The sequence below is a fragment of the Ambystoma mexicanum genome, chromosome 8 (genome assembly GCF_040938575.1).
Source record: "Ambystoma mexicanum isolate Mex_15411 chromosome 8, UKY_AmexF1_1, whole genome shotgun sequence".
Taxonomy (NCBI): Eukaryota; Metazoa; Chordata; class Amphibia; order Caudata; family Ambystomatidae; genus Ambystoma; species Ambystoma mexicanum.
The window spans coordinates 651,189,519-651,215,173 of NC_090929.1; the positions used below are offsets into that span (position 1 = coordinate 651,189,519).

Sequence of the window (25,655 nt, forward strand, 5' to 3'; positions counted from 1 at the left end):
ATGATCGACCTGGTCGAACGCCGCAGATTGATCTAGAGAGATTAGAAGTGAAATCTGCTGGCTACCCAATCTCTGTAGGAGTTGAGATTTAAGGTCCAGTAATGAGGTCTCTGTGCCAAAACCTTGTCTGAAACCCGATTGAAAGGGGTTGAGGATAGGGCGCGAATTGAGATGTTGAACGATTTGAGAATATGCAACCCGATCCAATATTTTTTACAGAAAGGGGGTGCTGGTTATTGGCCTATAGTTGGTCGGAACATTTTGATCCAAGTTAGGCTTTTTTAAGAGAGGTGTAACCCATGCTTGCTTCATCTCATCTGGAACAATGCCATTGAGAAGTGAAGAGTTGACAAATATGCATATGGCATGCACCAGTGAGGGAGGGCAGGCTTTGATAACAGTAGAGGCACAGGGCTTCCCTGTGCAGTTAGTGGCTTTAAGTTTGGTAATAATGGAAGCTAATTCCTCCTCAGAAATAGGAGTAAAATCAAAAATGTGAATATCTGGATTCCTAATGAATTTATTACCATCACTATGAGTACCATGGATGTCGAAGGTACTCTTTTTTTTTTTTTTTTTTTTTTTTTTTTTTATAGTAGCTATGCCTTCCCGGATTCCTTCTAACTTCTTTGACATGGCATTCTGGATATCTGAGCACCAATTATCATCATTGATGATCGTGGAGACTACGGGTTCTGGAGTGACCTCTTGTTCTTTAAGAATTTTAAACAATTCCCTAGAGTTAGAAGATGCATGTGAAATTCTAGCATCCAGATGTGATTTCTTGGCTTCCCTTATAGCTATTTTGTAGGTGTTGGATGCTTTTTTTATAGTCAGATAATGCTGACTGAGATTGATTTGATTTCCAGGCATAAAATAGCTTAAGGGAAGCAGCTTTAAGGGTTTGGAGTTCAGTGGAGAACCACAAGTTGGTTCTTTTAGTTTCTGCGAGTGTTTTGTTTGTTTTTGAGAGGCGCAAGGGAATTGATTTTCTTGGCTATGATGCCCGTGTCATCCGGCTCCAGGTTCGGCGGGCCTGTGATGTCAGGGCTTCTATTCTTTCCTGAGTCAAGGATTTAGTATTGCGATATGAAATCGCTTCGGAATGGTGCAACTTGACTTTAGTAATGTAAGGTACTGTAATCGAGAAGTGGACAAAAGTATGGTCCGACCAAGGGCAGGGTGCTACCAACACGTCGTGATATGAGCTATTGATGGCAGATACCCAATCCAGGGTGTGACCCAGGTTGTGGGTAGGATCCGGAACTACCATTGTGCAGAGTGGCAATGCAGCTCTGTTACTGGGCAATTCAAGAAGGAATCTCCCTAGCCGGCCGTGTAAAGTAGAGGGTTTCCCTGGTGGCGTGGGAGTTAAATTTCCCCAGCTCATCGTGAATTTGGGCTAACAATGTGGGGTGAGAGGTCCTGGTGTGTTCCTGTTGGAAGATTTTTAAGTTCCCTTTCGGCTAGATCCATGTCTTTTCTAATAACCTTGAGCACCCCTGCTTGCCTTGAAATGGACATCCCACGGATATACACTTTAAACGCCTGCCATCTAGTATCATGGGAGGTAGCCAGTGGGCTATTTGTCTCTAGAAAATTGTCTGTCGTTTTTGTAGGTCTGCACGGAACACTATGTCCCGCAATGCCTCAGATTTGAATCTCCATGAGAGCCTCCCCAGGTCTTCTTTGTACCTCAGTGCTAACACGATCGGTGAGTGATCTTAGAGTGTTTGGGGAGAGTGTGCGGGCCCTATCTCAGCCTTAAGTGTCTTCCCCACTAGTGAGCTGGAAATTAAAAAAAGAGGTCTATTCGGGGTGACGTATCACGTGCTGAGGAGTAGTAGGTGAATTCTCTGGTGGAGGGGTATATGGAGCTCCACAGATCCCGCAGGTCTAGTGATTAAATAACGGCAAGTAGCTTGCGGGCAGCTCGGGTCTGTGGGCGGGGGGATATGTTGGATCTGTCCAATGTGCGGTCGAGTATTAAGTTCATATCCCCGCCCCAACTTATAGGTAGCCCATAGTATCCTGCCAGTATATCGCACATGTTGATGAAGAATTCAGGTGAGTCTGTATTTGGGCAATATGTGTTAGCAAGAATGGTCTCAACACCCTCAAGGATACAATGCAGTATCACGTACTGACCCTCCGGGTGTATGTAAGAGCGTTTCACCACTAATTTCAGGGTTTTGTGCACAATAATGGAGACTCCCCTGGCCTGGGTGGAATAGGATGTAGGGTATCTGTTCGCTCCCCAGGTGGGAGCTATGTTGCGACATGTATTCTCCCTCGCATGCGTCTCTTGCAGGAAGAGGATGTTAGCCCTCTGCCTTTGTGCATATGCTATTATTTTGCGGGATTTCGTATAGTTACCTAATCCTCAGATATTCCTGCTCATAATACTGACCTCTTGCGACATTTGATAAGTGTCAATTGGTGTTTTACGTTGTGCCTTGGGGACACTACTGTGTCCGATAGGTGGTTCCCACATCCCGCTGCTTCCGCCTGCCAGCATTTTAAGTTAATGCCCAACCGCTCCACTGTGGTGTGCAACTGGCACCGTCATTCCACCCTGTTACATATGGAGCCCCCCCTAATTTTCTTCCCAAAAGAGATCGTGTCCTCTTGCCCTGCCCCTTCTCACTGCCCCCCCAACCCAGCAGTGTGCGTCTCCCACCCCCCCCCCCCCCCCAACCTCTCTGTACACCAACTAGGTCACAGAAGTATCAACTTAATGAACATATACCAGCAGCTGCAAGCGGGAGCGTTGTTGCCATTCGGCTTGTTGCAATCTGGGGATCCCCCAGTTATACCTAGCGTCTAGGCAGGCGGCTAGCATTTCTATCAACTCATACCTTTCTTGACACTTATGATCAGCATCACATTGCATACATATCTCAGTCATTGCTCTTCCTCCCCCCAATCTTCTCCTCGGCCTGGAATCGGGATCTGTGCTTCGATAAATTTAACTGCTTCTTTCGGGACAGTGAAAAATTACAGTTTGCTGTGAAATTGTAATTTCAGCCGTGCAGGGAACAGCATGGCATATTGTAAATTTCTTTCCTGCAGCATCTTCTTGACCCCAGTGAATTGTCAGCGTTCAAGTTGGACCGGGATGGAGAAGTCAGGAAATATGCATATAGTTATGGGCTCCCAGTCTAAGCTCTCCCTTCTCCCGAGCAAGACCGCGAATCGCTTCTCTGTCGCGGTAGCTGAAGATTTTTGCGATTATAGGCCTTGGGAAGTCTCCCGGTTTAGGCTTATGGGATAGGGCTCGTTGTGCCCTTGCGACGGCAAAGAATGGTGACCGCTGGCTCATGCCGGAGGTCCTTAAGAAGTTTTTCGATAGCAAGCTCCATATTGCCCGTGGGTGCATTGTCGCGGACTCCCACCACATGGATGTTGCTCGAAGAGCACGATTCCAATTCTTCGCATTTGTTTTTGGTTAGTTTCTAATCTTTTGAGAGGTCAGCCACCGTCTCCTGTAGTGTCCGGATATTATCCTTGTTGGTGCTGATGCTTCCTTCCGCTTCTGTTATCCTGGATCCTTCGTGGGCCAGTTGGGATTTGATTAATGCTACCGTAGCGTTGATGTCACCAAGCTCGTCATGTACCACTGCAAACCCCTTTGCCATTGCTTCCATAATGCCGGAGAGATCTGGTGCTGCAGAGGTTACTGGGGGTACAGCAGGGATTCTGGTGGCGAAGCGTGGCTCTCGCAGATTTGTACATCGCACCTGTGTTTTTTTAAAAATTTCTGCCGGATCCTTTGGTCATAGTTGCTGGTCTAGGGGCTGGACGGATCATCTGCAGGGTCTGTAGCCATTTCAATTCAGCCAGCACAGGCAGGTTACCTTGGCTGGTCAGCTCAGCCCACCCTTGCTCTTGGTCCGCTGCTGACGGTCAGGTTTCAGATTGTGATCCAGCTCTGAAAGGGGCCTAGTGTAGCAGTGCCACTCACACTCAGGGCGTTGCATGGCAGGTGAGGTGGGGGTGCTGTTCCGCAGCCTCGGGCCCCGGCTTCTTAACTCTAGGATAGTTCAAGGGCCCACCCCTACTTTATAGCTTGATCCTTGGTTCTTCTATTTGAGGCAGCCCAGCTTGTAGCTGCATAATCTCCTTGGTAGCAGCTGTGACCGTTGCAGGTTGTTCATGCAGTATTTCTTAATGCGAAGTCCCCCGGGTCCCCTTTGTTGCTTGTGGTGACAAGTGACACCGGACTCGGGCTCTGCAAGTCTAGTGGGCCGGGACTTACCAGTTGAGTCCGTTGAGGGTGGGTAGCTTATACTCCTGCCTGCCTCCTTGGGGTTACAGAAGCCGCCTTTCCATGGGCTGCGGGGTGTTGCGCCCAAGACTGTTCCGCCAGCCCTGTTGTGTGGTTGCTAGACCAGGTGTGTACTTCAAAGGTGACACCTCAGCTGTCGGTGGCGCAGGACTGGGATCCACCACAGGGGGAGCCAGGGTCCTTTACTCGGGCCGTATGCATCCGGATTCCCCGGGCCTTCTCCCTCGCGGATATTTTGCACAAGGCAATCTTATGGTACCGCAGTTATCCCTCTCCCTGGAGCCTCACAGGTTTGCGCAACGGTAGGAAGCACGGCGGGGTTCTCAACTGGTGGGCACCAGTCCTGCGCACCCCCTCAGCGGGTGCACATTGGGTATGGGCTGGTAACCTCAGCCAGTAGTTGGGAGATGGTGTGGATTGGGAGGGCTCACCGCTATTTTCCGCTGTTCGTCCTGGGACCACCACGGCCGCCACGGGTCTCGGTAAGCTTGCGGCAACCGGGTCCTTCCTTGCCGTCTTCCCTCTAGTTTCCCGGGGCCGCCTCAGCTACGGCAGTGGCAATCCCTTATGGGGAGGCGTTATTAGCAGCCCAGCTTCGCCCCCTGGCTGTCTGGTCCAGCCCACCACTGTCTCTGACTGGGCGGCTGGGGTAGGCAGAACTCTGCCGCCTCTGTCTCAGGACGGGGAAGGGTGGTCATAATTGCAGCCCCGCTTCCGGGTGTCTTCGGGATCCCAGCAGTGGCACCCGTTGGCAGTGTGCGAGGATCCAGACTCCTCCCCACGGCAGGCCATGCTCACCAGCCTTCCACTCGGCCGTGTGATTGTATGGGATCAGGCAGGGGATCACGGCGTACAGGGCAGCGCAGGCTTAGATGTTTCGTCCCCGCCTGCTCGCATCGTTCAGCCACCTCTTGCAGTTTTTTCCCGTTCAAATAGTGTATCGGAGCCGTCACCTTCTTGCTCGGTGTTCTGTCGGTGAACGGAGCTCCTGGCCAAGCAGCCATTTTCTTGGCTGCTCAACAGCACCCCACCCACTCCCCCCCCGCACTTCCCCAGCGCTCTTATTTCAAGATTGCACTTGTTACTCAGTTTCTCAGAGCTCACGAATGTGTTGCCACCATCGCCTTTCCAGGTTGCGGTTTGGGACCTTAACTTGGTCTTAAAGTTTCTGATGGGTGCTCCATTTGAACCATTGCACTCATGCCCCTTGAGGTTGTTGACCTTTCAGACTATACTATTGGTTGCTATAACATCTGCACGTAGAGTGAGCGAGTTGCAGGCACTTTTTTTCCAAGCCACCCTTTACTATTTTCCACAGGACAGGGTGGTGTTGAAGGTGAAACCCTTCTTCCTTCCCAAGGTAGTTTTGGACTTTCACTTAAGTCAGAAAATTGTGCTAACAGCCTTCTATCCTCCTCCGCATCTTAGTAAGGAAGAACGGCTCCATAGGTTGGACCCTAGAAGAGCTTTAAGCTTTTATATTTCCCGAATGTCCAAAGTTAGAGTGGACGACCAGTTCTTTGTGGGGTATACAGGACACAAGCTAGGCCAGGCTGTTTCCAAACAGACCTTGTCTAGGTGGATCCTCCTCACTATTTCTGAATGCTATAGATTGGCCGGCAAGGACCTGCCTGAGGGCTTCCATGCTCCTTCCACCAGAGGCATGGCCACTTCGACAGTCCTGTAAATGGGTGTCTCTATTAAAACCATCTGCGATGCTGCAACGTGGTCATCAATACACACGTTTACTAAGCATTATTCCCTGGATACTTCCCATGTTCAGGGTGTTGCTTTTGGTAAGTCAGTACTATATACTGGCCTTTCAAACAATGATCTGAAATTCTTCAACCTCCTCCAATCGTGGATACTGCTTTGGGAATCTGTCAAAGATGAGGAATACGTCGAAGGACACAATCCATTCGAAAAACAAGTTACTTACCCCTGGTAACTTCCTATCGACTGGATGTTCCTCCAACGTATTCCTCATCGCCCTTCCAACCTAACCCTCTGTAGAATTTCCCGTGCTATTAAAGCGTTCGCTCCACCAAGGCTGAGTACGGTCAGGCCAGTTTCATGGGCAGTTCTGCTACCCGAGGAGGGAAAAACAGAACTGAGGCAACAGGCGCTGTGCGTGCTACTTATAACATCTGATGACGTCACCCTCAACAGAAGCCTTCGATGAACATCTACTCGACGCAGGGCGCCCTCTGCCGAAAAACACATCCACAGCCGACTGATTAGTCTCAAGACCCTGTATTCTGTCATCCCAGGTATCCACACGCATATCAAGGGTGTCTATTCTATGTCCAATGTCTGACCGGATTCAACTTATCTCTTGCAATAATGCTGCAATATCCTTCTTTGTGGAAATAGCATTTTCTGCCATTTCCGGGGCACAGAGGTTCTCCTCCGTGATGTCAGGAGCAGGATTACTGGCGTATTGGAATTTCTGCAGTGTTTCTCTACAGGACATCAGTGTCCAAGGATATCATGCTCCACTCGCGTGGTCTCCACCCAACCCCCACTGGGGTGAGAACTACACTTCACTCTCCCCTTCCCCCCACATGGGCACACAGCCAAACTCTAACCTCTAGTTAGGAGGTGGGGGAATCCATATGCAACACCCCTCATCCAATAGTTTCCACTCATCCAAGGCAGGCCTGCAACAAGGATCCGCTCAACACAATGGGGGATCAACAGAATATGAACCGAAACTGGGGCTGATACATAGAAGTAATAGCTGCCGGATCCGCGCTCTGGTACTGGTCCCTGGAGTCACAGGCATAGACGATTAATACTTCTTCGGGGGCAGGCGTGAAGGGTGCCCCTTAACACTGCTTCTGGTACCAGTATGTTGCTTTGGTGTCACCACCAGGAGGGTCAGGGGCTGTTCCTTCTGCCTTCTACTTCCGAGCGATGTAGGCTCCAACGGTCCCTCCTCCAATCAACCCTCTGGGTGCTCTGCCAACACAGATCAGAGCACCATCTTCATGAAGGGCCGCCATTCATGCCTCTCCCGATGGAATTAACACCTCCTGTCTCCTCGCCGAGATCAGGGAGGGAAACCCAAGGAATCAAGCCTGCATGGAGCACAGGAGAGAGCCGGTCCGGAACACTGCCACACCGGCGAGCGACTGCAGGGCACATATTGGCTCACACTCACCCCACTTTGCAGGCAGAGCCGCACCTGATGACGTGGAGCCTCGCCAACCTAGTGGGACACTCCTGATCTCCTGAATGCCTAGAGCATGGCTTCCTTGGCACGGTGAAGGCAGCAGCGTGCCGTGCCTCTCGGGAGCCCCGTACTGTGCTGGATGCTGCTCCGCCGCAGGGGCTCGGAAAATGTTGACATATCCCTATTGCCGAGCGATATCACGGTCGCAAGGCTGACGATTTACTCAAAATTTGGCCACAAGTCGCCCTGGTACCAACAGAGGAGGTGATGTGATATATGTCAGAGCTGTTCAGTCAGGCTTGCTTCATCTGTGGACCCGCTGGTGGCCTCCCTCACCTACAATATTGTAATGCCGGTCTATTCAGGACTTTATTGAGCAAAACTGCAAGTCTTTTTGGAGTAAATACGTATTTCAAGGGGATTGGGTCCTCCGACGTATTCCATATCTATGACCGGTAATGTCCACAGCTGTGCTGCTTCGGAAAATCTTTGGCGTCTTCGTCGATGACGTCAATGCGCCGTCCCCGAAGACCTCCTCCGACGGCCGACGTCGCCCGATGTGATAAGTAGGATGCACGACACTCGTAGCCTCAGTTCCGTTTTTTCCGCGAACGTGTTCGCTTCGTGAATCTCGGTACGCCTCGACTTGTTGGAGTTTGCTGTTTTCAATTCTCGGTTCGTTGAACCTGTTCGGTTTGTGTGAAGACCTGTTCGTGGCGATTCTTTCTCATCTTCAACCCCGCGTCCGGGCTTCAAGAACTGCGGGGACTGTGGGTCCAAGATGTCGGTCACGGACTCGCACGACGCCTGCCTCTGGTGCCTCAGGGAGGCCCACGATACGGACGACTGTGTCGACTGCCAGTCGCTCACGGCAAAGGCCTTGCGGGAACGCAAGAAGAAGCTGTCGGTAGGCCGGGTGTCTAAGCCCCGGAAGTCGAGGTCTGCGGGGCTTTCGAAGGATGACTCGAGGGGCGACTCTCCGCGCCATCGTCGGAAGTCCAGTGGGTCTCCTTCCAGGAGTCGGTCTCGCCACTCCTCCGCCTCTTCGAGGCATTCCCGGAAGCGCCGGCATAGGTCGCCTTCCCCGTCCTCTTCCGAGGACTCCGCCCGTCGGCGGGTCGCTTATCCCTCCATGCAAGCGACACCGGAGGAATGGGCTTCCTTTGGGAAGCAGATGCTAGCGATTCTTGAATCGCAGGGCACCGGTCCGTCCGCGCCTCCAGGTGGGGTCGGTCGGCACCGGTCGAGAGACACCGCTCGTACGCCTTTGGGCTCGGGTGGTTGGCACGGCTCGCGGGAGAGGACCCGCTCGGACAAGGGTAGCCGTTCTCGCCATGCCCGTTCCAGGTCCCGGTCCTCGACGCGCTCGAGACCGCGTGATCCTGTGCCGTCTTCGAAGAAGACGTCGACGCCTGTGGCGCCGAGGTCGTCGACGATTTCTCTCGAGGCTCCCCCTCCGAGGGGGTCGTCGATGCTGTCGGCGCCTAGGTCGTCGAGACACGCTCGGAGCTCCGGCTTTGAGGCCTGTGTCGACGCCGCTGGCGCTGCAGCTGACGTCGATGCCGATTCGCTCGACGTCGACACCTTTTCTGTCGGCGCCGACTCGTTCGGCGCCCTCAACGCCTTTCGAGGCGGTGGTGTCGAAGGGGCTCCTTGGCACGGGGTTTACCCCTAGAAAGGCTCTGGCTAAGGTCAGGCACTGCTTTGGTCCCCAGAGGTCTTCCTCTCCCCGCCTGGAGTACATTTCAGAGGGTGATGAAGGCTCTGATGGCGGCTTGGTTCCGGTTCCGGATCCCGATTAACTTATCTCGGGCCATAGCCAGTTTGATGACCTGCGGCAGTCGCTGCATGATGCCAGTGGACTGGACACCTCTCCGGAGGTGGAGTTTTGTACGCCAGAGCCTGGCACTCATGCCGATTCTTCATATCGGCGCCTTATGTCTCGGGTCACCGAGTACTTGGGTTGGTCAGCTCCTCCAGGGGAGTTCGTTCAGGATGATCTCACGGACATCCTTGATCTCGGTCCCCCCACTGACCCGGTTTTGCCTTTTCATATGGCTCTGCAGAGAAGGGTGGCGGCGGCTTGGACTGCTCCGGAGAGTCTCCCGGCAGTGGGCAAGTCTTTGTCACGAAAATACCATCCAGCCAGTAGCGACCCCTGCTACTTGTCTAGGCACCCCACTCCTGAGAGTTTGGTGGTGCAGGCGGCTATGGCCCCGGCAAAGCAGGCGTCGTATCCTACCATCCCTCCGGATAGGGACGACAAACGTTTTGACGGCTGGGCGAAGAAAGTGTTTTCTTCGGGGGGTATGGCGCTTCAGGCGGCCAACTCCATATGTGCCTTGTCTCGTTTCACACACACTCTGTGTAACTGTGTTGCATTAGCGGCTGAACATATTCCCGAAGGGGACGAATGGGATGGTTTCCTTGCTATGGTTCAGGATGGCAAGGATGTCATGTGTGAGGCCGTTCAGTCGGGTTTGGACTTGCCGGATTGTGTCAGCCGGTCCATGGCGGCGAGCACCGTAATGCGCAGGTTTGCGTGGTTGCGGAAGTCTGGGTTCGCTTCTGATGTGCAGTCCCGGCTCCTCAACATGCCCTTTGACGGTGAACACCTTTTTGGCAGCAAGGCTGACGAGAGCCTTGAGAGGTTGCAGACCTCCAAAGCTGCAGCAAAGTCGTTGTGCGCTGCAGTTCGCCAACCTCCGCCTTTTCGTCCTAGGGGACAGCAATGGAGGGGAGGTTCCTTTCGCTATTACTCGTCCTTCAGTCAAGCGAGGAGAGCTAGCAGTCAAAGAGGCCCTCGTAAGAGTGCCAGAGGTGGAAATAAAGGTACTCGAGGTGCCAAGGCTGCTCGGGCAGTTGCCTCTTTGCCCTCGGGCAATGCCGCAGCCGCTACCACTCAGTCATGAGGCCAGGTCCCATGGTTCGCCGGTTGGGGGAAGGCTGGCGCAGCATCTTGTAGAGTGGCAAGCCATTACTTCGGATGTGTGGGTTCTGGAGATCATAACCCTCGGCTACTGTCTTCGCTTTCGGCAGAGGCCTCACGACAATCCACCAGGGAGCCTCTCATTGAAGAGTCCGGATCCGCTCCTTGCGCAGGAAATTCAAGCCCTGCTGGAGAAAGGTGCCATAGAACTGGTGCCTGTAGTGGAGAGGAACAAGGGATGGTATTCCCCTTATTTTTTGATATCGAAGAAAGACGGGGGATTGAGACCCATCATGGACTTGCGCGGTTTGAACAAACTCCTCAGGAAGGACAAGTTCAAGATGGTGACTCTTTCTCAAGTCCTCCAGGCCCTTCAACTTCAGGACTGGTTGGTGTCTCTCAACCTCAAGGATGCTTACTTCCATGTGCCGATCCATCCCAAGCACAAGAAGTACCTGAGGTTCGCGGTTGGCGACTCGCACTTTCAGTTTCGGGTCCTGCCGTTCGGATTGACCTCCGCCCGAGGGTTTTCACCAAGCTCATGGTGGTGGTGGCAGCGCATCTCAGGAAAGGGGGGATTCACGTCTACCCCTACCTGGACGATTGGTTGATCAGGGGGAGCTCTCCCGAGCAAGTCCTGGATCATCTGTCCGTCACCTGCCACTCCCTTCACAGGCTGGGCTTCTCCCTCAATTTAAAGAAGTTCCATTTGACACCAACGGAGCGGCTCCAGTACATCGGAGCAGTGTTCAACACATACTTGTGGCAGTGTTTTCCTCCTCAGGTGAGGGCTCTTCACATTCAGCAGATGGTGCACAAGTTTCATTTTGCCCAGGATCTCCCAGCGTCCGAGTTCTTGAGACTGCTCGGCCTCATGGCATCCTGCATTCTTCTGGTGCCAGAGGCTCGTCTGCAGATGAGATCTTTGCAGTGGGCACTCAAGCTCCAGTGGTCTCAGTCCTCCGGCAGGCTGTCGGACCCTGTTCAGGTGTCGCCCTCGGTGGCCCGGGACCTTCTGTGGTGGGCCGTCGAGGGCAATCTGATGAAGGGGCCCCATTTTGGCTGCCCTGGCCGGAGGTGACTATCGTGACGGACGCATCCCTCACGGGATGGGGAGCTCATGCCAACGAGTTGACAGTTAGCGGTCGTTGGTCTCCGTCGGAGTCCAGACTCCATATCAATCTGTTGGAGCTGAGGGCTGTCAGGCTAGCCCTGAAGGCTTTTCTGCCGACTGTGTGCGGAAAGAGTGTCCTGATTCTAACGGACAACACGGTGGCCATGCATTACCTCAACAAAAAGGGGGGGCAGGGTCACTTTCGCTGTGCAGGGAGGCGATGCAGCTCAAATTCTGGGCCATCCAGCAGGAAATTTCGATCTCGGCTGTTCATCTGGCCGGAGATGACAATGAGACGGCCGACGCTCTGAGCAGGCAGAGCTCGATCTCTCACGAGTGGGAGCTGGCTCAGGAGATTCTCCTGGAGATCTTCGCCCTTTGGGGGACCCTTCAAGTGGATCTCTTCGCCTCCAGTGTCAACCGGAAGTGCGAAAGGTTTTGCTCGCTGGAATTTCCTCCAAAAGGAGCCTTAGGAGACGCGTTCGTGGTGGAGTGGTCATTCCCACTGCTGTACGCGTTTCCTCCGTCATCCTGCAAGTGCTGCGGAGGTTACAGAGGTTCAGTTCCCGGATGATCCTCATTGCTCCGGCGTGGGCCCGGAGGACGTGGTACCCGGACCTTCTAGACTTGCCCATCTGCCCTCCACTTCGTCTTCCCTACCGAGACGATCTGCTCTCACCGGAGGGGTGTCAGGTTCTTCATCCAGAGGTCCTCAATCTTCACGCTTGGCTTCTGAAAGGTTGAGGTGTAAGGATTGGGACCTCCCTGAAGACGTGATGGAGGTGTTGCTCTCGGCCAGGCGGCCGGCAACTAAGTCTCTGTACCGTTGCCGTTGGAGAAAGTTCTGCGACTGGTGCAGAGTTCAGAATGTGGATCCTTTTGAATTTGACATTCCCATGGTTGTCTCTTTTGCTTTCTTTGGCCCACAGGGGCTTGCAAGTGGGGACCATTAAAGGTTACCTGGCGGGGCTGTCCATATTTAAGCGCTCGTCTGAAGTGTGTTCCTATTTTAAAATTCCTTTAATTTCGCAGTTTTTGAAAGGGCTCACTAATGTGTTCCCTCCTTCACCTTTTCTGGTGCCAGGTTGGGATTTGAACCTTGTTCTTAAGTTTCTAATAGGTGCTCCGTTTGAGCCTTTGCATTCTTGCCCTTTGAGGCTGTGTTTTTGGTTGCGGTTACTTCCGCTCGCAGAGTTACTGAGTTGCAGGCACTTTCAGTTAAGCCACCCTTCACTGTGTTTCATAAGGACAGGATTGTCCTTAGAGTTCGTCCTTCTTTTCTTCCGAAGGTGGTTTCAGAATTTCATTTGAGCCAGAAAGTTGTTCTTCCGGCGTTCTATCCTCCTCCACATCCTGGTAAGGAAGAGGAGAGGCTCCATAGGCTTGATCCTAGGAGAGCGTTGAGCTTTTATATTTCGCGCATGTCCCGGGTCAGAGTGGACGATCAACTTTTCATTGGTTACGCTGGAAAGCGTTTGGGACAAGCTGTGACGAAACAGACTTTGTCTCGTTGGATTATTTTAGCTATCTCCGAGTGTTACCGCTTGGCGGGTAAGGATCCTCCGGCTGGCTTGCGGGCCCATTCTACCAGGGGAGTGGCTGCATCTACTGCTCTGCAGAGGGGAGTTCCTATTCGTCACATCTGTGATGCAGCCACCTGGGCTTCAGTACATACTTTTGTACGTCACTACTCCCTCGATTCCATCAGAGGGCAAGATCTGGCCTTTGGCAAGGCAGTTCTCTATTCTGCAATTTGATTGGGCATGCTAAATTTGTATTCTAAATTCTTTCCCACCTCCTTGCTTGGTACTGCTTTGAGAGTCTGTCATAGATATGGAATACGTCGGAGGACCCAATCTCCTCGAAGAACAAGTTACTTTCTTACCTGGTAACGTTCTTTCGATGGGATGGTCCGACGACGTATTCCATATCACTCCCTCCCTGCCTTCCCCGCTGCAGAATTTCTTTTGCGATTGCAGCTTGCGTTCCGCAAGGCCTTGTGTGTCTGACTGGCAGAAAACTGATGGCACACGTTCTGGGAAAAAACTATAACTGAGGCTATGGGTGTCGTGCATCCTACTTATCATATCTGGTGACTTCGGCCGTCGGAGGAGGTCCTCGGGGACGGCACATTGACGTCATCGACGCAGGACGCAGACACCAAAGATTTTCCGAAGCAGCACAGCTGTGGACATTACCTGTCATAGATATGGAATACGTCGTCGGACCATCCCATCGAAAGCACGTTACCAGGTAAGAAAGTAACTTGTTCTTTTCATGGTGGAACGGTGGTAAAATGGATTTTCTGAATCCACCCTGGGGGAAGATTCCGAGATCTCACCCTATCATAGTGAACAGGAAAAGGCATGCCAAACACTATCAAGGTAGATGATAGGAGGTTTTTTCAAATTCACTGCCTGTGTTAGAACTTATGAGCCACTGTTGTGTGGTGCAGTTAACACTTAACAGAAGATATAAGGAAAGGACCTACCCAGATGTAAGCTCCACCACCCATTAGCCAGGGGATTAGGCATCTCCCACCCACTCTGGTAAGCAAAGGAGGAGTAATAGTTGAGAGATTCTACTGCTGTTTTTAGGCTATTTGGTCCAGTGTGTTTGTAGACTCTATTGTTGTGGGTTCTTGCTGTTCCGATTTAGCAGAAGGGTGCAAGGAGATTGACTCAAATGATTCTGATCTCCTGTACTTCTATACTAAAGCACTCCACATTGGATGGTTGCATGATTGTGGCAACATTTATCTGATTGCAATAAAAAGCTGCAAGGTGTCAGGTTCCAGGTCTACCTCCCCCTTCTCCTCACCTGATTCCTTGGAAGTCAATACCTGAAGAGTAGCCTCAGACTTCCTGTGGTGGTCCTTCTTCTTCTTCGAAGTCTTGCCTTGAGATGCTCGGACCTTCCGTTTGTGGAGATAAGGTCTGGCTCCTCTGGTGGCCACCTTGGCGGGAATGGAGACCTGCCCTCGGGGGATCCCAAGGGGCCAGCCTCGATACCAGGGAAAAAGCCCGAAGGCAGAAAAAACCCTAGTCTTTAAATGGGTTTGATGAGATGGTTCCGAATTCACTGCACAAAATCCAAATGGAAGTAGACGATGCAAGAGTCCAAAAGGTTCCAGATGAATGAAGGAACAATTCCGCCTGAGCTCAATTTCAAAAAGGTAGGACTGGACCAAGATTGGGAAAAGAAGATAAACGGAAAGGAAAGGAATCCTAGAAGGGAATAAAAGGAGTACTAGAATTAGGAAGAAAGTAAAAGGGGATGCCTAGTGTTAAAAGTAAGCAAAGAAAGAAAGGGTAGGATAACGTGCATGGGCTGAAACAGACAATGTAGAAAGGAAGGAAAGCCAAGGGAAAGTTCTGCTGAACGAAGGAAAAGGCGAAAGGCAGACACCGCCGAGGAAGGAGCTGCGAACGACCGGGGAAACAACGTGGTAACCCGTTCCCAACCCACGGCAGGTTTAGTAAGCAAGAAAGAAGAGCGCAGGAGGCGCTGAGTTCCCAGTAAGGCAGGAAACCGCAGGTAAGTAAACAAAAGATGCGAGGGAGTAAACAGCGGGCGGAAGGTGCCGCCCATAGCAAAAGAGCAGAATGGCAGACGCCGAAAGGATAGAGTCAGTAAAGCTGTACGATCGAGAGAACCGCCAGAGGAGCGTAGAGGAAAATAGAAAAAGTGAAGACACGTAGACAGAGGAAGGAACAAAGGAGAAAACTGGCACGAAAGGGCACTGAAGGGTAATTACTGGAAGAGAGGAAAGTAACGTTACAAAGGGCAGCGGAGCGCTGTAGAGTAACAGATAAAACGCGCTGGCTTGTGGGCGGAGTCAGAATTTAAGGGAACTACTGCCATATTGGGTGAGGACTAGAACGTCTCACAGAGGAAATCCATATTTCCAATGGTTCCAAAACTTCCAGCCACCGTTCCTGACACAAGGAGTCCGTCTCGAATGATTGTGATCAGTTCCACGTGTTTTTCGCAGACACATTTTTACCGATAAACATTTTACTGCACTTTATTTTAACTGTTTCTTTTCTGCAAAATGTGGGGACAGATCTTCTGCACCCTCCCTTCCACCTGGCACCACCCTATCCAATATTCCCTCACCCAAAGCCTCCATCTACGTTTTGCTGTAAAAAAAAAGTATTTATAATAATTGGTCAGTAAAAACACTGGACGCCCTCTTCTCCTGTAGTCGTTAACTGATGAGTTGAATATTGGTGAATGGTATCTTCGTATAAGTGGTATCTTGTTTCAGAAGAATTATAGCTGCTGTGTTTTAGTTATTATTTGCACAGCAAAAAGAGTTTAGAGATTATGGCGAGTGCTGGCAGTGAGCGGGAGAGACATGAACACCACTCTATTGCCTTGTAGCGCCAAGCCAGTTAAGAATGCTTGTTAATCCTCTATTAGACTGAATGTGGACCACATTGATGAGTAGGATAAAGGCCTCCCGCTCATGCATCGTTGACCGCCTAGGTTGTTCTACATGGAAAGGCGCCAAGATTGACCGAGCCAATGGTGTAAGTGCTTGGGCTCCTTAGAATCCTCTTAAAAAAAACAAAAAATGTATGGAGCTTCCCCCTGCCTTTGGTGGTTTGTGATGCATTGCGTATCTTTGTTTTAATTTGAACAATATCCTTCAGCTGGTCCAAGTTAGCTTTCACCTAGTGCACCATCCCTGGTGCACCCTCCCAATTTCATGAGCTTGGGGCCCTCAAACTACTTCTCCACCCCCAAAAGCCATCTCGGGTACAGCAGTGAGTGCTTTGGGGAAACTCATATAATCTAGTTACTCTGATGTCTCTGCCATTGCTCTCCTGCTCAAGGTGCCCTGTGCATATCTCTCTCTGCTCCAGGTGCACTTTTTGGGGGAAGCCCTCCTTGGCAGTGGAAAGTTATCCACTAGGTGTGCCAGTGGGAAGAGGCAATGATTGTTTAACATGTTCCTACCAGGAATGCAGCGATACTGGTTACACAATCTCACATATCTCTTGTCATTCTTCTTTCAGGAATCTGGAATGAGCTCTCTGTATGTCTTTAATCCAATATTCGGCAAATGGAGTCATGTGACACCCCCGGTCCTGAAGCGCCCCATCCTACAGTCTTTACTGCTACCAATCATGGATAATGATTATGCTAAAGTGCTTCTGCTAGTGGATGACAAGCTTCAGGTAACCCAAGTACATGTCTATTTGTCCCGCTACAATATTTATGTGGGGAGATACAATTGCTTCGTGTATCCAGCTGTGCACATACTGCTGGTGATATGAGCAAATCCAAGTGGCATGCTCTCCAGGTTCTGCTGGGGAGCAGTTGTATGTATGTACATATTTGTGTGACTAGGTTTTTTTTGTATAAAGTTAGCTTTCAAACAGAACAATGTACAAGGGGATACAGTAATATGGTCCAATACTGTGGATAAACTGCAAAGGACAGAATAGTAAGGGGAAACAGTGTTTTTCCTTTTATTTCTCTAGAAGACTCCAAAGACACACTTATTGCACAATTCCTTATGCCTTTTACCATGCCAATGTTTACATTGACGCGATATTATAAATTACAAGATATGTACAGAATGCTGACTGCTGGCCACGCTTTGAGCAGTTTTTCAACATATAATCGCTTTCTCTTAAAAGCTAAATGTATTCCTCGCTCAAAATTATTCTTAGTTCTGAAGCGAATTAGCTGCAGATTTAAATCAATGATGAACTACATATGATTTCTCCATGTATGTTCTAAATTTGAAAGAAAATTCTCAGTGTCCTGTTCATGAATATTTAGGAACTTGTATCATCCTTTATGAAGTGCCTGTAATTATTTGATGATTAAAGCATGTGTTAATTAGACCTTGAGGAGCTGTTAACAGCATCCACTCTGTCTCTTGGCTTTCCATTATTTCTCTTCTAAAAACCCTTTTGTCACCAGGTCTTCTCTTTCTACCGTTTCTTGCCTTTCCCTGGTTTTGTTTTTTTATCCTTCCTAATTTTGGCATGAAAGGTAGTTTTATATGCATCAAATATCTTGCTTTTTATAACCACATTAACATTCTTGTTATTGCATACATGGTGTACCAGAGTGTTTCTACGTCACATTGTTGGTCTAAATGTTTTGAAACTCAATTCTTTGACACAGTAAGGTCAATGACCAATCAAGTGTCTGCATTGGTGGCAGGGCTCCTTTTTGTTTTCCATTAGCTATCTTTTTCAGCCAGCTTTTCCGGCCCAGATGCAGGCGTTCCCAACCAGTTGTGAATGAGGGAGAACCTGGACTAAGAGGACCTGAATCACCATGAAGGTAATTTTTCATATTTTTAAACTTTCTAGTGTGCACATTGCCGTTTACTGCATAGGGCCGCTAGACGTGGCTAGTGCCTTGAAATGGCTGTGCCACGAGATTCTTCTTGCCTTGCCTTGCCAGGTCAGGAAATCCCATAGATGGTCTGGTCATGCACTTGCCCGGGAAAGCTGTTGTATTCACTGCCTTGTGCTGACTTTGTGTGCATGTGTGGCCCAGGAAGGGAGTCGGACTGTCTGGTCCCATTCCACATCCATGGTGCCAGTGAGTCTAGGTGCGGGACGTGAGTGAAACCAGTAGTTGTCCCTGATTGGACAACTACTGGCTGTTTGAAAGGTGCAGATCCTTACCAACGGTGGGCATGGACTTGCTTCCAGCCTCGGTTTTGGATAAGAGGACTCCTGCATCAATTTCGTCTGATTAACATTGGCGCTAAGTATCCCTCGTAGACGAACAGCCGACTGATGATCCAAAGAAGACTCCTGAAGAGGCTTAACTTTTTGTGTCTGGCCCGGTGAAGCCCTGTTGGGACTACCTGATCTTCGAAGATCCTGAGTAGTGCTTCAGCCTTTGGATTAGTGGGACCAACTAGTCTCAACGCCTTATTGAGGATCCAGCCATACTGAGCCTTAGGAAGTGTCCCTGGATCAACCTGCGGACTGACTGCTCTCTCATGGGCTACCTCACTAGAAGCATCGCTGTTTCACTGCTGCACTTGGAACTTTTGTGGTCACTAGCTTGTGGTACATGTCTCCTCCTCAACAGATCCTTCCCTAGTGAAGCTTCTTCAGCTGCAACTAAAAGTACGCCTGCTGTCGGTTTGCGGTGGCTGACGCTGAAACCCCTCTTCCCCCCCATCCTTTCAAGTGTTCTGAAGAGGCCTGCATTGGTGAATCTTGAATGTGTTCATCGCCAGGGGTTACATCTTGCATCAGAACCAGACTGAGAATCCTTGAACCCTCAGCTCCTTGGCACCTCTCACCGGAACAAACGGCAAGAAATCCAACCTTCAACGAACTCCAGTTTGACTCAAGTCACCTAGGAAAATCGAAATCGGGGGGTAGGTAAACGTAAAACATTTTTTCTCTGCTGCCCTCTATAAGATAACTTTGGGACCGCTCCCTTTGTTGTTGTATGAACCTTTATTCGATTTAATGTCTTTAGGTAACATACAATATACACAAATTACAATATAAAATCGCATCCTAAAATTCCAACACAGATAAAATAAACAGATCCAAGGATAAAACAATACATGTTGTATTTCCAAGGATACCTTGTAGGGCCTATCCTGTTATACAATCAAACTAATTAAAACACACTTAAAATGACAGTTATCCTCAATCAATCATCATCATGCCAGTTTCCAAAACAAATACCACATTGATGTTTATTTCATTTATTGGAAATATGTATGGCGACTATACAAAGCTGTTTCCAGGCAAGTGTTGAGTGGGCCAAGGCGGCAAGTGCTAGGGGATGGGGTGGTGAAGGGAGGATGAGTGTGGTGGGCAGGGATGACCAAGTTGGGCTAGTCCGGGGAAGTGAGGCCGAGGGCAAGTGCTGGCAAATGATGCCGTGGGGGACTGGTAGTGGGTGATCTGGTCTCTGTATCACATTGAAGGGACCAGGCCCCAGTCGCAGATTGAGAGTTGGCAAGGGATGAAAGAGGCGGTTGCAGTGTTCGGCAGAATTGCATGAAGTACCCTCTGGGACCACCACACACAATTAGGACTACAGGTGTAAGCAGGACCAGCCTTTGCTATAAGTCTGTACCACACAATTTGTTGGTAGCGAGTTGAGTAGCCAGGCTTATCTCAAGAAGGAATGTGAGCAGTACAAGTAGTTACACAAAGGACTTTCAATCACAGTGGTTAAAGTAGACAATTATACTCAAGGTTTCTTGGTAAAACACTTATTCATTTATTTACACAATCATTTATTAAACATTTCAATAGAAGACAACTTAATATTATAGACCAATACACTTCAATACAAAACTCTTAAGTTTTTGAGACAGTTTGAGCTCCCTTGAAAAAGGAGCCAAATGGCAGTTCAGTTACTTAGCAGTGAGCAGAAAGGACAAAAGTAAGTAAAATAGATTATATATAGTTTCTAGGCAGTGCAAATGGTTTCAGTTCACCAGAATAGTTAAATTCAAGTCAATAGGCCAGGCCAAAGTCAATTGGCTAGTATTCTGGATAGGAAAGGGCAGTTCTGGTATCAAACGGTAAAGTCTTTGCAAAAGTTCTCAGAAGTCGTTTAGGCGAAAAAGAATCATTTATGGGGTCACCAGCTGATTAGGCCTGCAAGTTGGGAAAGTTTCACAAACTTTCTCTGCGAGAGTGCCGTTCTCTCAATCGGGTTGGCACAGTACCTTTTTGTGAAGAAAACAAATGTTGCTGAAGTCGTGGTTCCTGGCAGTACCTGCAGATCTCGCTGTGCCTGAGCCTCAGTCATGGGGACAAGAGGGAAGACGTCCGGGGACTCCTGCACTGCACGGGATCATTGAAGAAAGCAAACAAAATGGAGTCACTTCAGTTCCAGTAGCTGTAGATTAAAGAACCCGAACTGGCGTCCCTCTCCCTGGTTAAACCTAACCAGCCTTGAGAATGGTATCCAGGTGTCTTATTAGTCGATTGGTCCCACCAACTCAATGGGAGAAGCAGTCCTTGAAGGAGCTTCTCTGTCAAATGGAGTTTGGCAATTCGGACCTGCAGCAGGGCTTCACCGGGCAAACCAACGGTCCAGTGGTTGCAGCAGCCGTCCTCTTCCAGCTCGTCTTCGGGTTCTTTCGTTCCAGTGGTCGACTCTGCCTTCCAGTCCTGGAGACTTGCCTTTTAAACAGTTTTCTCCCTTTCATTCCAGCCTAGCTGTCACTCACCCAGCAGGGTGGCTGTCCTTGCCGGACAGTCAGCCAGCCAATCATGCCAGAGTGCATTTGGGTCTCCTAGGAGACTGAGCACAGGGAGTTTCGGGCACCTCCCTCACTTCCTGCCCACCCCAGACACTTGGGCGCCAAGGGCAGACTTCAGTCCTGAAGCCTGCCAAAGGCACATGACCAAAGGGACCAAACCTGTTTTGGTGTGCAGAGACAAACACTAGAAGGACCTTTCCAAAAAGAAATGGTGAAAAAAAAAAAGACCGGGACCCGTTTAAACAAAGGGGCTTAAGGCACCATCTTGAAAAACATGGCTCACGTGATTTTTAGTGGTGTTCGTAGGTCGGGAAAAATCATGATAGTTTGTTGTAAAACCAATGCCACCAGCTTTTTCAATAGGAAAGGGTAGCATTTGACTGCTAGATGAGTGTTTAGACACTGGGGATACTATGTAACCCCTCCAGCACTCCATTGTAAGATGGTGTGTGCTGGGTCTGTGAATTTGGAAAAGACTAGTAAAGTCAATTTCACTTTACAGTCTCTGGGAAAACAGTAGTTTATTCCAGAGAAGGTATTTAAACCTTTGGGAAGTCTAAAAGACATCCCTGTGTCACTGCACTGAGGGGGCTGTGTAACACACATGAAAAGATGATGCCTATGGAGTTATCTAAAACTCCATAATCAGAAAACACAAATGTAAAACACATGAAAGAGTGGGGGAAAAAAAGGCTTGAACTCTTTACAGGTAAAAAAAAAAATCAAGTCCTCAAAATCCAGCAAAGTTGCTGGGGGTCTCTAAGGTGAAGGGAATTGGCACACTTCTGAGAATTCTCCCTAACATGCAGTAGTCTAGCCTAGAGAGAACCAGCGCTTTGGAGATGTTGAGCTTCCCAGGGAAGGTGAGGAAACTAATGCCCCTGAGGAGGTGCAACTGAAAATTGGACTTCTTGGCAAGGTACGTGATGTGTGGAGAGAAAGAGGAAGGAGTCAAAGATAACCCCACGGTTGTTTGCCTCACTAGTGGGTGAGGAGAGAGGACCTGGGGAGTCTTGCCAGAAAGTGGGGCGAGGGTGGGAAGCAAGGAGCAGGCATCCACATGAGAAGGATATCTGTCTTACTGGCATTAAGGCATAGATAATTGGCAGAGCACAATGCTTGAATAGCATTCACAGGTGTCAGGAGAGCAGTTTCTGTGCCTTATCTGCCCAAGAAAGGGGTGTTGGTGATAGGCCGGTAGTTAGCTGGGCAAAAAGGGTCACCAGACTGCTTTTTCAGGAGAGGGTGCACAAGAGTGCTCGAGGGAAGGAGCCAGTGGCAAATGAGTGATTGCAGAGCTCAGCCAAGTCTGGGGCGAAAGAGACAAAGTTGCCCTTGATGATTCTGAAAGAGCAGGGACGCACCTGTTTAGAGGAGACTTTCCTAGGGACAATTTTAGCGATCCCATCTGGTCAATGGGATAGAAAGAGGAGAGTATGGGAGGGCGAAGGGGGGCAAGGGAGGCATGAGAGGGGGTGGGAGGGAAGGGAGCAGATTACAGTGGAGACAGGATGTCCAGAGTCTGAGAAAAAGTGAGCGGCCAGTGCAGTGCAGAGCAGAGGGCCTGGGAGGTGGGAGGAGAAGGGGAGAGGGGGAGACTACGGTTGGGTTGGCAAGTTCCTTGCAGATTTTAAAGTGTTCAGCCATGTTGTTGGTGGCTCCAGAGATACGGGCTTGGACATGAGCCCTAGTTTTGGAGCAGATGGAGAGGTGGTATTGCCTTTGTACTTGCCAGGAAAAAAAAGATTTACACATTTAATCGGGTGTCAATTTAGGATTTGGCCAGGTGAGGCCTCCTCAACCAAGGCTTATGAATGTATTTAGAAACAAAATACACACCATCCCAGTTACATGTTGATTTACAGAAGTCCATGGCCTATTTTAATGTGCAAATCCCATGCAAATGTATCACCCCCTTGAGGTACATAATCATCAGATGCTTTAAGCCATCACATAGAAACATACTGTCAATCACTGATTCTTCCTCAACCCGTCAGACCGGGCATTTACCATCATGTGTATCAGCCCAGTGCTGTGTAAATTCCTGAACTTTTAGACAGCCCATGCAGAACTCTATAAATGGAGCCTGTGCATACAAGGGGAACCCATTGTTTGTATTTGGGGCCCAGAGATAGAGACTGACACGAGTTTTGCAAATGAATGCAATTTCAATGGTTAATAGCCAGTTTTACCCTTATCTTAACCTCCCTTGTGATTGCCTGCAGGTCATCCCAATAATTTCTCAAGCCTAAGGCTATCAAACGCTGTTTAACGTGGCTCAGCCAGGGGATACAGTGACCACTATCTAGTGTCATTGCATGACTCAAGGCATCGCAGCATTTATTAAGCTGTGGAGTGGCCCAAATCGGCAGCCAATAAAAAACGAGTTTAAACTCTACTTCCCCATCAATTGGGAACATTTCGCTTTCGGAGGGCACAAGCGCATTAGGGGCACTTCGCGGGAGCAGTAAAATGGACTTCAGGATTTTATTTTCAGCAATGCACAGGGGTTTTGTGTTGGTACATCCCCATATCTCAGATACATACATGGCAGATGAGTTGGCCTGTGACCTATAAACTTCCAATGCTGATCTGAGAGGGCTGTCCCAATGTGTAATGATAATTGTTTAAATGGCGCCATCTCTTCCGTCTCGCAATAAGTCAGTCTCCCTTTGGGCTCAAAATGACACTGCCTACATTACAGAGTTATGCAGCCATTTATTGCAGTGTCACCATCTAGATACTTATCTATGGCCGCTTTCCAAAACCCCCTCAGTCCCCCTGCTTAATAGCATCTAACATTTCTCCCCACCTGTTCACCAGGAACTATTTTTTGTTTTTGTTTTCTTTTTTTTTCTCAATACTGTGAGAAACCTGAGGGGTATGCTCACATCTACTCCCCAGGGATCCTCTGATCAGGTGGTCAGGGAAGGGCCAACTCTTTTGGATCCTGACCCTGGGGTGGACAAGCGAGGAAGGATAACCTGGGTAGAGTGTCTTTGGGGATTGGAAAGAGGGTACCTGAGGGCGAGACATGGTATCCCCCCCACTTTCTGATAGTGACCTAGCCTCTCCTCCCATAGCCTTTATGGGCTATTGTCAGTCCTATTCCTTTAACCCCTTTAATTTCCCTGGACATACTGAGACAAAGAGGAAGTCAAGAGGAGTGCACATTTCCTCTGAGAAACACTACTATGTTACGGAGACGAGGAAGATGCAGATCAAGGCACACCATCTTTCCAAATGGATATGTCCCACTGACGAGGCCAGGCAGTGTTAGGTAATTGATTCACACTATGCCCAACTGCAGCCTGTTAACTACTCAGATGGATACAAAAGGAAAACACGTGTTTGGTAAAGAGAATGCGTTCGATGGGGATCAGGATAGGCAGCAGAGCCAGAGCTGCCCATACCAAGGCCACGGAGAGCAACACACTGGGACGCTGTGTGATTGCCGAGTGAAGTAGGAGAAAGTGCGGTGAGAATGCCGTGTCTCCAGAGAGCCGCAGGAATTGCCATACTGGAGCCGTGAGGCATGTTAATCCTTTACTTCTGGTGGCCAGAGAGGTGCTTGTTCCCCTGGGCAAAGCAGGAGGCCCAGGAGGGTTTGAGGAGCAGGTGAAGAGACCGTGACCTCAGCTGGCAAAGGCGCAGAAGGAAGGAGCAGTGGAAAACCATGATGGTGAGTTTCTGAAGTGAAAGAAACCCGGCTTTCATGAAGAGAAGACGGTGTACTTTGTAGCGGTGTGATCACGACAGAGGGAGCACTTGTTCCCAAAAGCTCTCAGGAAACCGGTAAGTGATGAACAATGATAAGGAGCATGTGAAAGGATATTAAGTAGCAAAATGGTCATGTATAATAGTTTCTGATGCTTGTTAATCTGGTTAGGCACATGCTGTGCATATAGTCTGACATCCAGTGGCGTGCCTGCAACACTATCCCTATGTAACGTGTAGAATACCCAAAATCCCTCGCGCGTCGAGGTCCCTCAGATTGATTTTTTCCGCACAGCATACTGGTCGCCTTATGCGGAGCTCGTCCAGAGACATTGCTATTTTTATCCTTTGGTCGCATATTATTAAAGTTATTGAATATTATCCTACCGTCCCTTCCATCGGCGGCTGTTTCCAGATCTCTGCCAAAGCCGGTTCCACGTATCTTCGACGGAAGGTGTTCCGGTTGGCACTGCCGACCACGTGGCCGGGCCTTCTGGCCGGCCTACACAGTAGGGAGAGTGGGGTCGGGGTGGACATTTCCTTTTCTAAGAATGCCTTTCCCTTTCCTCTCTCTTTGTCCCCTGGGTCATTTTGTCACTGTATATTTCCTCAGCTATGGAGAGGACTCTGTTTAGGTTTTGTCCTTCTTGCAAGGCCAAATTTCCCCGGAAGGATAAACACCATAAGTTTAATCAGTGTTTGCCCCTTAATCACGACGAGACGGTTTGTGCGGCTTGCAAGCTCCTGCGTCCGAAGACACCGAAGGAGCGCTGTGTTAAGCAGTGGGTGGCCTACGGAATGTCGCAGGCCGCGTCTAGTTCTCAAGCTGCCACAACCACCGATTGTGACGAGGGGCTGATTAACGAACAGGCCTCCGATTTGGAGGCGATTGACCTCTCGGCGGAGCATTCCCGCTCTGCGTCGTCTGTCCTTGGCCCCGCTAGGCAAGACTCGGGTCCTGCTATGGGGACTGTACACCGCAGCGACAAAGAAGCACATGCTTTACACACTAAGAACACAACCCCAGGGACGTCTTCAATGAAGCAGTTGAAGCGGTCCTTAGCGCCAACAGGCACACCGGAAATTTCGGCTGTGCCCGCCGATCGGCAGCCCTCCCCGCAACCGCAGGTGAGCATTGTGATTGGGCCCTCAAAAATTAAGGGCGCTGCCCCCAATATTTAGGAATCCGTCGAGACGCATCGGAAG

The 25,655-nt window shown here is 49.7% G+C and overlaps 1 protein-coding gene across 1 annotated transcript in view; it reads left to right on the top strand.

The window, feature by feature from the left end:
* EMC1 (ER membrane protein complex subunit 1) overlaps nt 1-25,655 on the top strand; it is a 755,368-nt gene that overhangs the window by 365,863 nt on the left and 363,850 nt on the right. Inside the window, exon 16 of the mRNA XM_069610395.1 lies at nt 16,531-16,692. Within this exon, the coding sequence (XP_069466496.1) occupies nt 16,531-16,692 (162 nt within the window). The remainder of the gene's footprint in view (nt 1-16,530; nt 16,693-25,655) is intronic.